General features: G+C 43.4%; 1 protein-coding gene across 2 annotated transcripts in view; it reads right to left on the reverse strand.

The window, feature by feature from the left end:
• Window positions 1-16,915, reverse strand: part of Akap6 (A-kinase anchoring protein 6) — a 436,130-nt gene that overhangs the window by 328,483 nt on the left and 90,732 nt on the right. For both annotated transcript variants that reach the window (XM_055608602.1, XM_055608603.1), the window contains exon 2: window positions 7,171-7,534. In XM_055608602.1, coding sequence (XP_055464577.1) covers window positions 7,171-7,500 — 330 coding nt within the window. In that variant the 5' untranslated portion in view covers window positions 7,501-7,534. The remainder of the gene's footprint in view (window positions 1-7,170; window positions 7,535-16,915) is intronic.

Raw genomic sequence — 16,915 nt, forward strand, 5'->3', positions numbered from 1 at the left:
AGACCACATTATACATCAGTCAACAAGAGATTCTAGATTGGGAAAACCTAAGCTTTCTGCTAATCAAGCCCTGTTTAAAAGGCCATAATGCACAAAACAGTGCCAGATTAAGTTCTATGGCGGGGCACTAGGTCTTCTAAAACTTGAGTACTCACCAAAGATAGTGAAGTAATTTGAGAATGGCCTAAATCAGTGACTGTTAACATTGGCTCAGGAAAAGACATAACTTTACACCATGACCAAGAAGTATGTGTATGTAACTTTAATTACAATCAAGCTTTACAAAATAGCATTCACTGGCACAAATCCGTCTACTTCATTGTTTTAGTTATCTCCTAAAGCTATTTCACAACTTGCTAAATGGGCTGAGATCTTGTTCTGGAAAAATAATGGTTAAAAGGAAAATGTTTATTTTCACACACAAAAAACTTCTCTTCGCTCTCATTTGAGATATGCTGTGTTCATTCTGGTGGTAGGAACCGAACGCTTTGGACTTTAGAGTGAGGTCAGGCGATGTTAGGACCGGAATCCCCCAGGCCCCAACTACTCATGCCAGTAGTGCAGTTCACTCAGCACTGTGTAGGACAAGTCTGTCGGGAAGTGGGGTTCGAAGCACGCAACAGTTACCCTTGGCTGTTGCTTTCTGCCAGACAGTGGACCCTGGGCTCCACAGCTGTCACCTCAGGGTCACCACTGTCATCTTGGTCAAAGCGCACTGCTCCTCCTTCTGTAACAGAAACAAGAGAATGTTCTTCCCTCTGCTCCTGCTGAACAAAGTCTCCCTCAGCCATTCAGGAAGTCGCCTGAACCATGCGCTCAGCCTTTTCTCACTCCTTACTACCCACGCTGCTCGGTTCCAGGGCTGGGAATGCCCTGCACCACGACCGAACATTGCTCCTCGTGTCGTAGTGGCTCAGCCCCTAGGACCCACGATGACCACGAATCCTCTCCTCGTAGCCCTCATCTCTAGATTCGCATTTAGATCATCAGGCACATCTGCTGGGCAAATTCCCAGCTGTGAAGAGGGCGCGAGCCTTTTCCCAGGTGCCCCTCCAGACCCTATGTGAGTTAGCGAGTGTCTGGATTAACAACCAGATATCACACGCATCCAAGTCCGAATGCTTTGTAAACAGATATTTTATACAATAACTTTGAAAGTCAGGCCTGTGTCAAAGATGCAGACACAAATCTTATGTGGTGGGAGCTTGAAGTGGAATTTAGAGTCAAGAACTGATTCCAGTTGTCACCTCCAGACTTCCGTTTATTTATAGGCGACATCACCTATTCCAGCAAGGCCGCACCTTGCCTCGGCCCTGCTGTCGTGTCTTCAGGGACACAGACAGCATTCTCTCTGAGATGCTGCCTACTTGGCCGACTCAGCTAAAACTGAGTGTTTTACGGTTCTTGGCCTGTTTTTCTTGCACAGCTCAACTTTGAGGCCAGGGCGGGCGGGACGAGTGCCTGCACCAGCCTCAGCTTCTTCTCAGACTTCTTACCAGGGAATAGCCAGCAAGTAGGAGGTAAAGTATGCACACTGTGCATTCAGTTTTAAAAATAATGGAGAAAGGGCTCAGTATGTCAGTGTGGAGTTTTCCTGTGACTTTTTTTTTTTTTTTTTTTTTTTAGCCTTAAGGTTAGATTTTTCCCCCTTTCAGTAACACCACCCAGCCCCTGTGAAAACTTTGTAATAATAATTAGCTCAATCTGGAGGTTATAGTAAAACTTTCCCCCAAGAACGTGGAAATAAGGGAGATAAGAGTGGCATGTTGGTTTGAATAAGAATGCCCCCCCCCCCCATAGGCTCACACATTTGAATGCTCCGTCATTAGGGACTGGTGCTACTCCACAGGGATTATGTGGAATGGCCTCCTTGGAGGAAGTGTGTCACTAGGGATGGGCTTTGGGGTTTCAAATGCCCAAGCTAGGTCTAGACTGTCTTCCTGCTGCCTGTGGATCCATATGTAAAACTCTCAGCTACTTCTCCAGGACCATGTCTGCCTGTATGTCACCATGTTCCTTGCCGTGATGACAATGAACCTTTGAAATGTAAGCCAGCTCCTGTTAAATGCTTTTCTTTATAAGAGTTGCCATGGTCATGGTGCCTCTTCATAGCAATGGAATACCGACTAAGACAAGTAGTGTCTGAGAGAGAAACGTTAAGGCCAACACAATGACCACAGACAAAGTCACCTTCAGAGAAGGTAAGGCTGGGGATGCAAAGTGTGTTTGTTCTGATAGGGCAGGGGCAGGTGGAAGGGGGTGAGTGTCTGGGTAAAAGATCTGAACATATACTGGCGTGATGTATGTGTTCACATGTGTGCTCATGTTCATATATGTGTACATGGAGGCTAGTGCTCAACCTGGGGTGCTGCTCCTCACAGCTCACACACCTTGTTCTTTGAGGCAGGGTCTCTAACTAGGACCTGGAGCTCACAGATCAGGCCAGCCAGGCTGTCTGGCCAGCCAGACCCAGGGATCCTGTTGTCTCTGTCATGTGCCCCAGTACTGGGACTGCAAGTGCACGCTTCGGTGCTAAGATTTGCACGTGGGTTCTGGTGACTGAGCTCAGGTGTTTACACAGCAAGCACTTCACTGACTGAGTTACCCCCTCAGCCCATGAAAGCATATTTCCTTATCAAAATAATTGCCATTATCAGTCAGACACAAAGAGTTTCAAGGGTTTGGGCAAGCATATCCAGTTATGAAGTGTATAGAATTTTTGAGACGATTCCCCAGGCAATATCCTGAGACTTCAGATACACATTCACACTTACTACAGATTCTCACTAACAGGAGAACACCCCAAACATTTTTGGGTCTTGATGCAGCCAATGTTTTTGTCTGAGTTCAGTCTTCACGGAACAGGCACACCTCACATATGTTTTTGAAAACAAGCTGCCTGTGGGAAAGGAGGATCTGGACATCAATGCTGGGCCCATCTAGCTAGTCCATGTATGAGCTCCCACCCTTAGTTCCCCGCCCTGTTCTAAGCAACAAGGATAGAAAAGAACTAGGCATTCAATACAAAAACAAACAAATGGTACAACTGTATAAGATAAAAAACAGTGTCCGCATCAGAACTTGCTGGTCTAAGAATTTAATATAAAAACATTTGTTAATGAAGTTTTTTAAAAAGTGTCCGTTAATACAATGTCAGGGAAGACCATGTTGAAATGACTTAAAGCAAGCACTGTAAAGGTAGTGTGGGGTTTGTAGACAATTAGATGTTCCTGTGTGTGTGTGTTCCCTTCGTCAAACACAGAACAGGCCTCACCTTCTTGTTCCCAGCCCCTGCCTGATCCTCTCCCAGGCTGCAAGTAGATGTCAGAACCTGGCTGTGCCTCTGGCTAAGAGCCTGATGAGGATCCAGAGTCAGCTGTGCCATGGTGGGGAAACAGTCTCTAGGCAAAGGGCAGAAGACAAGCCGTGAGGCAGCAACTAGCATGACATTGCTCTGGGGCTTCTGGAGTATCTGGGTATAGACCAGAGCAAAGCAGGGAAAGCTGTGCCAGAAATGTAGGCAGTGAGGAGTCAAAGGAAGAGATTTAAAGCAAAAGAATGGCATAACTTGATGGACATAAAAACAAAACAAAACAAGCTACCAAGTATGAAATAAGCTGCAAGAGTGGTGAAGGTAAAAGGAAGCAAGATTCATAGAGGCTTTATGTACCCAAGCAAGGGCATGGCTTGGTGTGGTGGCAGCAGTAGTGTTAGACAGCAGTGAATGAGCTGAGGGCACATCTGGGGATGGGTTCCCTGTTGATAAGAGATGCACGTGTGGACAGAAAGCCATTCTTTGGCTAGACAAAGAGTGCTCACTGTATCTCAGGCTATTAGAGGAGGACTAAGAGTGATTGAGTGGACATCCCCAACTTGAGATTTTTGCACAAGCAGAGAAGCCAGGTAAGAAACTGGGCTTTGGAACATCAGGGAAACATTGGAATGGATAGACCAAATTGGAATTCCTCTGCACCTATCCTTTAAAGGTGGTCTTTAAGGTCATGGGCATTCCCAGCCCTGGTAGCTGCTTTTCACTGTGAGTTAGTATACCGGGTAACTAGCCAAAGCAGTGAATGTGAACTGGGACAACCGACCCAAGCTGGATCTGCTTGGCTGAAAGTCTTTCCTGGAACTACTCTACAAGGTTGTCCTATTAAGTCTCCATTAACACACTGCTCTGCCCCCATTACTAATTTTGAATCAATGTAGAATGTAAAAAGATGACATATTTAAACGTTTAAATGCATCAGAATTCCACTGAATAAAGAAATATTATACAATCAAGGAGAAGCTTACAGAAGCATGTTAGGGTTCAGAACTAGGCCCTTTGTACAGACCCTGGTAGAGGCCACATACACTGAAGCTTGCTGACTTTGGGCTCCACGGGGAAGGGCTCTGTTGTTACACATATTTGATAACAGAGAATGCAGTGAAGTAATTTAGTGGAACACACTCAGGAAAGTGCTAACAGAAATCCTAGAGTAAAGGTAAGGTAGAAAATTTCAGTCTATCACTGATCAGCCATTGACATCATACAACCACTGTCCTGACCTTGTAACTCCTGTAGCTCCTTTCTCAACAGAGAAGATAGACCACATCCTGAAACATAGCAATGACAGATATATAAGATGCCTTTTGAAAAGCACAATGACACCTACAAGGGGGAAAGTAGGTCTCCCTAGAGGTGACTCTCCGAACACTAAATATGTTAATGGCAGGAACTTTACATTCCTATTCTGAGTTAAAATTTAAGTTTCCATGTGTATTTTATTGATCTCACTAAGTTAAGTTGATGACAAATTAGCATTTAAGACCACTTAAAATTTAATAATGTTTTTAGCTGACTCTTCTAAAAGTGTGTCCATCTCCCTTCCTTTCTCTTAAAGAATTTACCAACTTCCTGTGCAAATGTGAAGGCTTTGGGGGCAGGTAACACTTGATTTGCCTTACAAACTCAATCCTGTATCAACTTACGGAAGCCACACACTAGCTCAGCACTGGGAGGTGTGACGGTGTCCTCTAACTTCTGGTTTACTTTGACCCCAAGATGCCCAGGGGCATATTCCTCTGAATAAATTATTTATGGGACCCAGTCACAATACTCCCTCTTGCCACAGGAAGAAGCTCACAGGAGCTGCCGTTCCACTGAGGCTGCTTCCTGCCATAGCTTTGCCACCCTGGTCAGTTAGTTTTTGCCATTTTGACACACGTTTGACTTATCTGAAATGAGGGAATCCCAATTGAGAAAATGTCTCCATAAACTCAAGCTGTAGGCAAGCCTGAAGGGTATTTTCTTAATTAGTGACTAATGCGGTGGGGCTCAGTTCATTGTAGGTGGTGCTGTCCCTGAGCTGGAAATCCTCATGAAGGAGAACTCTGGCTAAAATGCTCAATCCCCATTCAGAAAGGCAAAGAGAATGGACATCAGAAGAAGGAGAAAACAGGGAACAGGACAGGGGCCTACCACAGAGGGCCTCTGAAAGGCTCTAGCCTGCAGGGTATCAAAGCAGATGCTGAGACTTATGATGACCTTTGGGCAGAGTGCAGGGAATCTTATAAAAGAAGTGGGAAATGGTAAGACCTAGAGAGGACAGGAGTTCCACAAGAAGAGCAACAACCAAAAAATCTGGGCACAAGGGTCTTTTCTGAGACTGATACTCCAACCAAGGACCATGGATGGAGATAACCTAGAACCCCTACATAGATGTAGCCCATGGCAGTTCAGTGTCCAAGTGGGTTCTCTAATAAGGGGAACAGGGACTGTCTCTGACATGAACTAATTGGCCTGCTCTTTGATTACCTCCCCCCTGAGGGGGGAGCAGCCTTACCAGGCCACAGAAGAAGACAATGCAGCCACTCCTGATGAGATTTGATAGACTAAGAGCAGAAGGAAGGAAAGAAAGACCTCCCCTATCAGTGGACTTGGGGAGGGGCATTCATGGAGAAGAGGGAAGGAGAGAGGGATTAGGAGAGGAGGAGGGAGGGAGCTACAGGGGGAGGATACAAAGTGAATAAATGCTATTAATAAATATTTTTAAAAATGGGCAAAAAAAAAAAAAACCCAAAACAAAACAGACTGAGCAAGCCATGAGAAACAACCCTGCAAGCAGCACTCCTCTATGGACTGTGCCTGAGCTCCTGCCTCCGGCTCCTGTCTTGAGGTCTTGCCCTGATTCCCTTCAGTGATAGACTGTGTGACCTGGCAGTTGTAACCTGAAATAAAACCTTTCCTGCCCAGGGTGCTCTTGGTCACAGTGCTTTCTCACAGCAGCAGGAATGTCAGTAACAACTGTTGCTCCAAGCTGAAGAGGCTAAGCCAATCCACACTAAACATCGGGAAACATGCTTTCTCTCGACTGCACATCTTTCTTCTAGGCAGTTACAAGCTGTGGGTCATTCCAGTGTTAAGATAAGAATCTCTTTAGCTTTTTGTCTTACGGTGTTTAAGGTAAAAGAATCTTCCCTAAGACAAGATAACTTTCTCTATATACATCTATAGAAGCCCTATCTGCTATGTATTTTTTCCTTCAAGGACCCGGGAGACAGAAAAGGCTATGACAGGGTAAAAGTCACAGTATGCATTTTCAGAGCCCCTCATTTAATTGAACTCTCACAGCATGTTTAATCCTCACTGCTGTGACACTATCAAAAGGTCTGCAGAAGCCACAGACAGTTTTCAAACATCTGACGTTAGAGCGGTTGTTATAAAAAGCTCCTTTCTTCTGCATAATGCATTGTCTTTGGATGAAAGACACTCTAAAAGGAGAACACTGCCCTTCCCACCAGGGCAGAAACCACTGTTTGCCTCAAAGACAGCATCAGCTTCAGCAGACGGTACTAATCTCATGGCCTGCTCACCAGCGCAGCTCCATGCTCTACCGCAAGACTTTGGTTAAGCCTTTTGCAATCATTTGTAAGATCCTTTCATTTTCCACAACTGATTTCTGTGACATCGAACAAAAATACCCTTCCTATTCCTTGTAACTGCTCTATTCTTAAAGACCAGTTCCACTCTAGATAATTGGCACATGTAGTAAAACTAAAAAAAAAAAATGATCTGTGTTTACTATCAAGAATAGTGTTTTCAAATCTGTTACACTACTTTCCTTTTGGACTCTTCCTCACTGGCAGGTACAGAACTGAGACTTCTTTCCAGAGAACCTGCCTTACCTTGAGCTGAACTAGGTGCACATCCACATGCTTGCTGTCTACATCCTGCTGGACTGAGTAGGTCAGGTCACGGACTCTCTCTGAGGTCGTCCGGAGCCAGGTCTCAATCTCAGGCAAGTGCAGGACAATCTTCCAGTCGGCTGCTGTGTGCAGAGGGGGTGGCTTTCCATACTGCTGCTCAGCATCAACGTTTGTCGTGGCCTGTCCCCCCTCTCCTTCTTCCTGCTCCACAGTAGGCGTCATGTTGATGGCCATGGGTGAGGCATCTGTTGCCATGGGATCCGGGTCCTGTGCCCTCAGTGGGGAGAGTGTCACACTCATGGTTAACATGAAGAAATCTAAGCCTTACTTCCTTCCAAAACAGCTGAAAGGCAAAGGGAAATAGGAAAGCAAAGTCAGACTAGATCGCCAAATAAAGCAAAGATTCTTCACAGAAGAAACAGGGTTTCTAAATAAAGCCCAATTTCTAAATAAAGAAACCATTGCTCATAACAAAAACAGAAAGAGGTGTTTTGATCCTCTACTTTGTAGCTCCAAGACCCACTATGTAACACAAGAGCATGGTGGTACTGTATTACCAAATACCCATTTCCCTCATTTCCTTAGTTAAAAAAAAATACTGAGATTAAGTGTGAATATTCCTACCCAGAATTAAAAACTACAGTCTCTACTTCCTTTGCAGCCAGCTGTGGCGCTACAGCCAAGTTCTGGCCAATGAGAAGTGGAATCGCTACACAGAAATCCTGAGAGTTTTTTCAAGGGGCTGGCTGAACTAGGATATGCCTGCTTTCCCCTGTTCCTCCAGTGTACGTGGACTACATGGCTCAAGTCCTTGTACCATGTCAGGCCAGGAGATGTTCTAGGGTGCTCTAGGAGAAGATGTGAAGCACAGGACTAGGAACATGGGTCCAGGGAGATACTGAGGAGCCTTTCTGCCACTATTGTTAACTTGTAAAAGAGAACAAATTTCTATTTTGTTGAAATAATGATTAATAGGGCCTTTCCTACTCTATGCACCCAAACATCATTTTGATTAAAACCAACATATTTAATAAAGTAAAGGAGGAGGATGTTCTAATCACGAAACACTGCGCCAGTCTCAGCTATTGCTCATTCTAAAGAGTTAGATAGATGATAGACACACAGACAGACAGACAGATAGCATTCCAAAATGTTACTTTCTCAAAAAGTCGATTATATCAATAGTTCAAATTAATGCTGAGAAATTAATGCTAAACCCAAGTTACATTAATATAATATGTGGTTAAGTTGAAATTTTCAGAGGCTTTTGGAATTTTAAGAGTATTAAATGTTCCAACACACACTAGTAAAAAGCCTCCCAGACAGGAGAGAATAACACTTCATGTCATGGTGAGCTAACTTTGCTTCTGAGGATAAAGGTTAGTTTCTAACAATGGTCCCGCTATAAATTCACCTCCCTTCTAGAAGTGATGTAGCATAAAAAAGGCTTTGGCTCTTATGCTTTATAATAAATGGATGTTATTTCAGTCTTGAAGGCAGCTTCTATTCAAGGCCAAAGGATTTTTCTTTGTATTTTACAAGGTTAACTTGTGTTGTTGTTTTGTTTGTTTTTTTATGGTGTTTTATTTGTTTGTTTGTTTGTTTTAACACATTCAATTTATACTTTCATTACTGAAAAGTAGCAGATCAAAAGTTCAGAAATTTAATGTGATATCACAAAGTAGCTCGAATTTCATCAGATTCTTAATATTCTCTTAGTGACTATCTTTGCTTCCTACTGCTGTCAGAAAGGTCATGACCAAAGCAGCCTGGGGAGGAAGTAGCAGGAAAGACCTGTTTCACCATGAAGGTCACAGTCTATATCCTGAAGGGAAGTCAGGACAGGAACTCAGCGCTGGAACCTGGAGGCAGCAGCTGAGGCAGAGGCCATGGACGAGTGCTGCTGACCAGTTTGCTTCCCATCAGCCTGCTTTCTTGTATAACCCCAGGACCACCAGCCTAGGGGCGGCACCACCCACAAGGCCCTGAGTCCTTCCTCACTGATTATGAATCAAGAAGAAGCCTTGCCCACAGACCAATCTGATGGAGAATTTTCTCAATTGAGGGTCTGTCTTCCCAGATGATTCTAGCTTGTTTTAAGTTGACAAAAACAAACCAACCAAACAACACAGTAACAAAAAGCAGAGTTATTCTTACTCACCAATATAGAAAGAAAAAAAAAATCAAGACAACTTCCAGTTTGACCAACATCTAACTGCCAACACCAGAATGAGCAAGGGGAATAACTAGACCTGCTGAACTAACAAAAGTGCTTAAGAGTAAAGTCTCTGAATTCTTAGGTACTCTTCCAGTACTGCAGTACAATCCCCTCTTTTCACCTCCTTCCTTCCTTCTTCCCCCGCCCCCGTACCACGCAGCATACACCGGTCAAAGTTATGTATCCAAAACTACCTTTAAAGTTCTGATCATCTTGGCCCTAGCACCCAAGTGCTGGAATAACTGGAGTGTACCACAATGTCTAGCTATCTTTTCCTGATTTTTCAGCATCTAAACTCTGCCTTAAGTAAAGTTTATCAGTGAATTTTCTGGAGCAAAGTTATCTACAAAAGGCAAAGCACATGTCATAAAGTTAGCACTTTGGTGCTTGCCTTAGAGAGCTGTCCGGCTGCAGGAGGGAGAAATGCGTTCCTGATATTTTTTTAATCATCTTGTGTTTGGTTTTTAAAAATATTAGTGATACTAGACTTGGCTAATAAAATTTTTTTTAAAGATAACAAGATGTTGTTGAAGGGATCCAATCCCAGGAAGAGTTAGCTACCCCAATACTTCCCTAGCCGCACCCCAGCCTCACACAGACTCTGACTCTGACTTCACCACACATGTCTAAATTATTAATCAGTTTGCTATGTTCTAAAGACCAGTATCAAATCTCAGCCCCAGAAAAAGAATCTGATAACAAAGATTTAATAAGGCTTTCTTGTTCAAGGACATAGAACTAGTTACAGATGGAGAACACACTGATGTTAATCTAAGAAGCTAGACAAGCGAACAACGAAGAGTCAGGGTGCTGTGCAGTGAACTGCCTCAGATACACATTTACACAGATACACCTACTTGTCCAGGGCCCCTGTTTAACTAATGGGTGGCGCTTACTGCCCGCCAGTGTTGTGAGATTCCTAAACCAAGTGATCCACATCCTACCTTCAACTATGTACCAATGTATCAGCTTATCCTATCAGAGACTTGTCTTAACCCACATTTCCATATATGCTAACAGGTGACATACAGTAAGATTCGGGTAAGCACAGTGTATTCATTCAATATCTCTCAGCCTTAGTTTCCTCATCTGCAAAATGAGAACTAGATAAGATCTAGATAATATCTCATCTGGGCAGAAACGTGAGCTGCCTACACAGTAGAGATCCAAGGATTTCACAGCTATTTCAGCTTCTTCTCTGCACTGAAAACTGTGGTGGCTCTCCAGTATACCAAAGCACACAAACACAATCAACTTAGTTAACAGGAAAAAGAAATTAATACCAAGAAAAAGAATTTCTAAAGCATAGTTAGCATTGATAGTTCTTCCCAGAAGAGCAAACATGACAGGGACTCCCCACTGGGAATCTTCTACTTCAGACTAACAACACAGATGTGGTTATATGTATAGAGGACAAACACGATAGGAAAACTAAACAGAGCAGTACTCTGGAGATCTGAAAAGCAAACTTCAAAGCAAGATTTTCCTGCTACAGATGTCCAACCAATCAAACTGCAAGCAAGGAACTCTTTTGTGCAACCTAGAGGACTTAGAGAAAGCACTGTTTTACTGAGCTCACACTTCAGTTCGTGTTGTTAACTTTCCTTTGCATATACTTTTGCCACTGAGAAGCAAATGCATGTGTCATATGCTTCACAAGCTTAAGACGTGGCATAGATGACTTACTGTTTCATGGGAAGCAATTACTATGAACATTTGATTTTCAACTCTAACAGTTAACACTGCAACATAGCACCACGGATGACTACACGCCTAGGTTTTCACAAAAATCACATCAGATTTAAAAGATAAACTTGTAATATAATTCTAGGTAATGGCTTCAACATATGGAGACTATGGTAATGACCTTATGTTGAATTTCCTGCCCTTCTCGTGGTTACTCATTCTTGCCTTTGAAACAAATTAATTACTCCACTTAAACGCAAATATAGCAGGGAGCCAGCACAAGCTTCTACTTCTATAACCTGCAAGTTCTACTTTTCTCCTTCATGAGTCACTTCAGGAAGGAAAAGGTGCCTTCTAGTCACAAGGGTTTGAAAAAAGAAAAAGCCCCTAGACAACAGCTCATGACAGCTGCAAGTGAAAGCATTGGAGAGAGCGCACACAGGTACCCACCGAGTTGGAACTGGCTCCAAGAAGGCAGAGGACTGATCAGTCAGCATTTGAAACCCAAGCCCTCCCCTCCTGTTATCAAATGCTTGTCTGTGGTCACCTTCCCAGCATTAGAGATAATACCCCCTTTATCCTGGCTCCTGATAAAAATAGCGTCCATCAAATCCTTTCCCTTCCAAACAACTGAAGAAGAGACAATACACGAAACACAAAGGCTGAAAGGAGTGATGATCTTAAATCTTTCCAAATTAATTTGTGGAAGAGTTTTTCCTACTTTACTCTGCTTATTACCCCGTGGAAACAGAAGGAAACAGAGTACAGATTGCTTAATAAGGACTGATACTGGTATCTCTCTAGCAGTCCTAAAGTTTTGAGCTGAAGCCTGAGGTTACCAGAATGCCTGTGGTTTGAATAAACGGATATGCTTAGATGAAGACAACCTTCTTAGGACAAATCAAAAGGCAAAGAGCCCAGCAGCACAGCCCTCAGAAGTGCCCATCTCTCCTTTATCCTGTAATTCCCACTCTTAAATAAAGAAGCAGAAAAGCAGGGACATACCAACTGTAAATGCTCTCATTCCTAATGTCTCTTCAGGATTAATCCTCTGGCTCCTCCTCCTCTCCCCATCCTGGCTTTCTGCTTGTAGCCAAACAAGAGAAAGGCCAGTGTCAGCTGCTCTGAGCCAGCGGTGCAGCAGCTTTGGGGCTCTTTAGTGACCTAACTTGAGTGAGGGCTGCTCCGCAGTCCCTATTTGGAAGCTATTGTATATGTTACAGACTGTAGTCATGGGCAGGCCTTTTGCAAACAAGCAGTGAAAGTGATGAGTGAGCTGAGAAAAGGAGACAGTTCCTAAAACAAGGAGATGAGTGCATCCAGCCAAAGCTCAGAAAAACTGGGGTGATATCCCCCAGAAACCAAGTATCCCTAAGGCAGGATAAAGTAAGAGTAGCGTGCTAGCTGTCAAAGTCATCTGACGAAACAGGCTTGCATGTTCCCTCTTTCCTCCAGAAACTGTCTATTTCACGTGTGTGTTCCATGATGTGCACACTCTGAGAGACAGTCTTTTTATCATGTAAATGAACCCTAAGTCTAAAGGCAGCCTTCCATGCCCTGCTTGCTCGATGCAACTCATTTTAGCCACATTAACACATCTGCGTGCTGCATGTTACAACTTACAAAATAGAGGTGGAGGCAATTAAGTTAGGCATAATTCTATCAATTTTGACCTAACAAAGTGTCCCCCCTTTTTTTCTTTCCTTTCATTTCCTCCTTTTCTATTCTGGTGATAATTATTTGTCATGGAGCAACAATTAGAGAGGAAAAACAAATCTCCTAGACTATTTTAATTTTTGTCTCATGATTTGATTGTATTAAGGAAAAACAAATGAACAAGAAACACACCCTATACCTCAGTCAAGGCTAGAAGAATTGGGCTCTGCAAACACAGAAGCATGTTAATAGAGTGCTTAATTAAGTGCCACCACTGACCTACATGAATGAGAACTAATTCATCTCCTGGCTTTAAGTCCTGCTGCCTGGATCTGGTGGGGTCCACCGCATACCTTTAAATCAAAGAGCTGCTGTTAAAGTTGGGATTCAAATTTGAACTTAAGGAAGAATGAGAAAGTAGCTTTGGCTCCAAATGGCACTTCAGAGCCATGATCTCTTCCTGTGCCTTCTCACCCACAGACTCCATGTCACGTGGGACAACTCACACTGTTCTAACCCCCCTTCCAGCATCAACAGGCCATCTCAGGGTGAAGAGAAATCCAAGTGCACCTGCAGAGGGGACATGATGACAAGTGGGCTGGCACAGACCTCCATAATTTATCAGCCCTTCCTCCTTCTCACATTTTAATGTCCTCCCTCCAGGCACACAGCTGATTATAACAGCCACTCACTCAGATTCCATGTGTAGAATTCTGGGTCTTCCCCTAAGCATGGCATCTTCCATCAGCAATGATCCACTTATAAATCAAGTTTCTTCCTCAGCCCCTCCTCCCTGATACCTGAGGCCTGGAGAGCCAGCCTGACCAGTTATCGTGCCTCATGTTTTCTCTCTTCCAGGACAGAAATAAGTCTGTGTCACAGAGATTCATTTGGTTGCTTGAGGTGGTCAGCCACAAAACACCCACAATCATGGCTGATGTGTGTGGGGACACAATAGCATGGAATGGTTGTCTCTTTTTCCCACCCCAAGCTGGCAAAGTCACCTTGAAGTATTAGGCAGCCTCTCTTCTCTTGTTTAAGACTGGATTTGTAAACAGGCATGGTGACAGGAAGATCTCTGGTGTACAGAGTGAGCACCAGTCCAGCCAGGGCTACCAACAGGGCTACACACATATCTATCTTGTCTGAAAAAATACAAAGGAAAACACCAGTATATTTTGCTTCATAAATACTATTAATGTGAGTAAAATGAATTAATATTCATTTTAAATCAGCAGATGTTACTGAGAATCAATTATGTGTATAACAAGTTACGTTTATACGACTCATTGATTTAGCCTCAAAAATTATAATTTTATAGGGACAATCTCTGTTTCTCCCACTCCCAACACTAATACATGCTATATGGGCAAGAAATAGTCAAATACACACAGGAAATTAAAAGCCCTATTATGCCCCCAGAAGAATGGCATTCATCACTAGACAGAGTAATGTTAGGAGTACCATTTGCTGGAGAAGGTGTTATTTGAGACAAACTTAGTTTGATATAGATAGGAAAAGATAGAAGGAGGTTGAAGGGATTTTAGGCAAGGGGAAGCTGGTTAATAAGAACACCCTTACATCACGGAGGAAGAAGAATCAGCACTTAACTGCTGAGAGAACTGAGAACTCATTGTGGCTCAAATAGGCTCCAGGACAAACCACAGCCTTATTCTGATGACTATGGGTGCTGTATACTGTGAGATTTGGAATAAATCTCACAGGTTGCAAAATCTGAAAAGATAGCTTAAAAAGTGGAGGGAAGGATTGAGGGAGCCTGGTGTCTTCAAGGACACCACAAGAAGACTTACAGAGTCAACTAAATGGGGGCCCATGGGGCTCCCAGGGACTGAACCACCCACCAAAGAGCTGCGTGGGCGGGACTTGGCCCCTACACATATGTAGATGTGCAGCTTAGTCTTTATGCGGGTCCCCTAACAATTAGAGCAGGGGCTGTCTCTGTAGCCTGCCTTTGGATCCCTTTGCCCTTGCTGGGCTGCCTTGTCTGGCCTCAGTGGGAGAGGATGTGCCTAGTCCTGCTGTGACTTTATATACCAGGCTGGGTTGGTATGGAGGAGGGCTCCCCTTCTATGAGAGAAAGGGGATGGGGGATGGGGGAATGGGGGGGTGAGGGAGGGTGGGATTAGGAGGAGAAGGGAGAGATGTACAATCAGGCTGTAAAGTGAAAAAGAAAAAGAGAGAGAGAGAGAAAGGAAGGAAGGAAGGAAGGAAGGAAGGAAGGAAGGAAGGAAGGAAGGAAGGAAGGAAAAATAATTTCATCATCCAAATGAGAGAGAGGGAGAGGGAGAGAGAGAGAGAGAGAGAGAGAGAGAGAGAGAGAGAGAGAGAGAAGGAGCTGGGATAGTGGTGAAGGCCTGTAATCCCAGCACTAGGGAGGCAGAGACTGATCTCTGTAAGTTGGAGGCCAGTCTAGTCTACAAAAGTTGAGTCCAGGACAGCCAGAGCTTTGTTACACAGAGAAACTTTGTCTCAAAAAAACAAAAGAGAGAGCGGGAGAGGGAGGCAGAGGGGAGAGAGGAAGAAAGAAGGGGGGAGAGAGGAAGAAAGAAGGAGGGAGAGGGAAGGAAGAGGGAGAGGGAAAAGAGAGAGAGAGAGCAGGTAAAATGAGACAATAAGCAATGTGTGGAACCTTATTTACCAAAAAAAGAAAATGAAAAATAAAAATTAAAAGAATCAAAACTGCTTTTTCTAGGCAAAGTCTTCATCAACACTGAATATAACCTTAAAACTTCCTGTAGTGCAAGGTGGGAAGTTAGATAAGGAAGTAGGGAGAGGGAGAGGGGAAGATAGAGGGAGGGAAGGAGAGAGGCAGGGAGAGAGGGAGAGAAAGAGAGGAGACTGATTTCATATCAGAGTGATTAAGGGGACTCTGTGTTCTGTCCTGCCTACCCCATTAAATATAAAAGAAGTCTCCATTTTTAGTTCTCCATTAGTACTGGTTCACAATCCTAATACCACTGATTTGAAATGGAAAAGTTTTAAGTACCATTTTATATAATTATTTTACCTTTTCCTTGTTCTAAAATTTCTTTAAATTAATTTTAAAGTAATACATATTAATTAAAATATTTGTCAAGATGGAAGCATTGAGGTTAAAAGATCCTCTTCTGTCCCCATATTCTTAACTCCTGACAACAAATGATGAGAGTCATATCCTCCATCACCTACATATGAAAAGTAAGAAAGAGGATGAGCCACAAGAGCAGAGTAATCCTGGAACATCCTGAATTTCAAATTCATTAGTCATCTGCATTAATGCAGCAATTCATCTATTTTTGCTAATTTAGCGGGAGTTCCCAGATATTGACAAGTATCCTAGGAAAGGCTGCTGAGGAGATGTAGAGACAGCCGACTGGTAAAGATACCTAATTTTGCTCCCTCCTAAAAACCTACAGTCAGTACCAAGAAGGGTTTTTCTGGCAAGTAAACACCAAAAGTAAGAGGAAAAGCAATATTTTTAAAGCTAGAAATTAGATAAACAAATATTAAATGGTTTTCATGACTTATAAAAGTTAAATCCTAAGCCAGTAAGTAATTCAGGGAGCAAAGAAGCAACATGCCTTTTCTTTCAAGTGTTTTGGAACTGGTGACCTAGTCATCTCTGCAGGTGGACAGAGGATTGTGCCTGGGGAAATAATTTTACCCAAAAGAGGTCTGGTCTTTGTCCAGGCTCCCAGGAGGAAACTCCTAAATCCATGGGAGTTTCTAAGTGATAGGAATGACTCAGAATGAAGCCTCACAGATCAACCAACCCTGTAATTAAAAGGTTAGGGCTTTCACCTATCATCCCCAATAAAAACAATGGACCTTGGCCCCTTGGCCACTCAGGAGCGCTTCCAAAGTTGGCTGCACCTGATGTGTAATGTCACACATCAGCTCCAGAAGGGCAATGCAACCCTGAGGACCTGAAAGCTTTGTCCTAGTCCCAGATTCTAGGAAACAGGCTTTGAGATGAAGGCAGAATATGTAAAAAGGATCTCTGAGTAAATGACTCTGAATCTCTCTCTCTCACATGTGTGTTTCTGTGTGTGTGTATTTGTTCAGATCTGTGTGGTGGTGTATGTGTACATGTGTAAACATACATTTGGAGACCAGAGGTCAATTATGGGTATTTTCCTTAATTGTTTTCCACCTTACTTAGAG

Source organism: Psammomys obesus, unplaced genomic scaffold (assembly GCF_907164565.1).
Source record: "Psammomys obesus unplaced genomic scaffold, mPsaObe1.curated_primary_1811, whole genome shotgun sequence".
NCBI classification, from domain to species: domain Eukaryota; kingdom Metazoa; phylum Chordata; class Mammalia; order Rodentia; family Muridae; genus Psammomys; species Psammomys obesus.